Below are 947 nucleotides of genomic sequence, written 5' to 3'. Positions count from 1 at the left end.
CTATGCAGAAACAACATCATTGGTCTCCAGTGTACCCATTTCTTCTAACATTTTCATATGCTCTAAAAACCCATCATTAGGGCACACAAACTCGTAACTTAGCTTTAGAGATTCAAGGGCACCTTCTTGAGATAGTTGCTGGATTCTCATCAAATATGCCATAATTATAGCCTCACTTCTTGACACTCCAGCAAAGCAATGCACCAAAATAGATCCCTCTTTTCTACTTTGACAAATGAAACCAAGACTTGTGTCTAGGTAATCCAACAAATTCTTCCTCTCCATATCTCTAATTGGCACTGCTATTCTCACTAGTTTCAAATCCTTCCTTGCATATTCCAACAAGTACAACAGCTTCTGGGGTGCCAAAGAACTCTTAGAATCATCATGTGAATGATTCGCGGGAGCTGTAGTATCATGAGACCCACCTACATATACCTTTTTAATTTCCTTGGTAGGGATTGTGAAACCGCTACGTTATTCAGAGAAAAACGATATTGATGCAGAGCTCAAAACAGATAGAATGTGCGTGATCTCTGTGCTACCATTTTGCAAAACTTCAGCATTTGATTTCTTGACGGATTCGATCTCGACGCCGGCTCGATGGGCGGCGTTGACGACTTTCTCATCCTCTTCCATGCAGCGAAAGAACAAATGAAGTCAGGACTATTTGGCTCTGATACCATGTTAGGAATCCAATAGAAATGAAGAAATTATACTTTGTATTTCATACTCAATCAATTTGAGTGATGTACAGTGATGTTGTTGTTTATATACAATTTCAAGATGCTAGCTTATGCTTAACAGACTCCTTAACTGACTTTAAAAACCTAAACTGACTGACTAACAACCTCTGCTAACTACTCAACTAACATACCATGTAAGCTATAGTAGTACGAGCAGCAACACGTGCATGATGCTTATACATCATGCTAACAATAATAAAA

The 947-nt window shown here is 38.8% G+C and overlaps 1 protein-coding gene across 1 annotated transcript; it reads right to left on the bottom strand.

The window, feature by feature from the left end:
* Positions 1-639, bottom strand: LOC120193130 (dual specificity protein phosphatase 12-like). The gene is made up of 2 exons (XM_039195734.1): positions 546-639; positions 1-428 (listed from the first exon to the last, which is right to left on the bottom strand). The coding sequence occupies exons 1-2, from the start codon at positions 637-639 to the stop codon at positions 1-3; spliced, it is 522 nt and encodes a 173-aa protein (XP_039051665.1).
* Positions 640-947: the final 308 nt, after the last annotated feature.

Source organism: Hibiscus syriacus, unplaced genomic scaffold, assembly GCF_006381635.1.
Source record: "Hibiscus syriacus cultivar Baekdansim isolate YM2019G1 unplaced genomic scaffold, ASM638163v2 tig00004355_pilon, whole genome shotgun sequence".
Classification (NCBI taxonomy): Eukaryota; Viridiplantae; Streptophyta; class Magnoliopsida; order Malvales; family Malvaceae; genus Hibiscus; species Hibiscus syriacus.
The sequence above is the reverse complement of the archived record's forward strand: the minus strand, read 5'-3'. Positions and strand labels throughout refer to the sequence as shown.

Bases quoted from the DNA above. Each gene is read 5' to 3' on its own strand.
- LOC120193130 (XM_039195734.1), bottom strand. From the start codon at position 639: ATGGAAGAGGATGAGAAAGTCGTCAACGCCGCCCATCGAGCCGGCGTC. The intron at 429-545 runs GTAGCACAGAGA...AGGTATATGTAG, and splicing joins TGCTGAAGTTTTGCAAAATG to GTGGGTCTCATGATACTACA.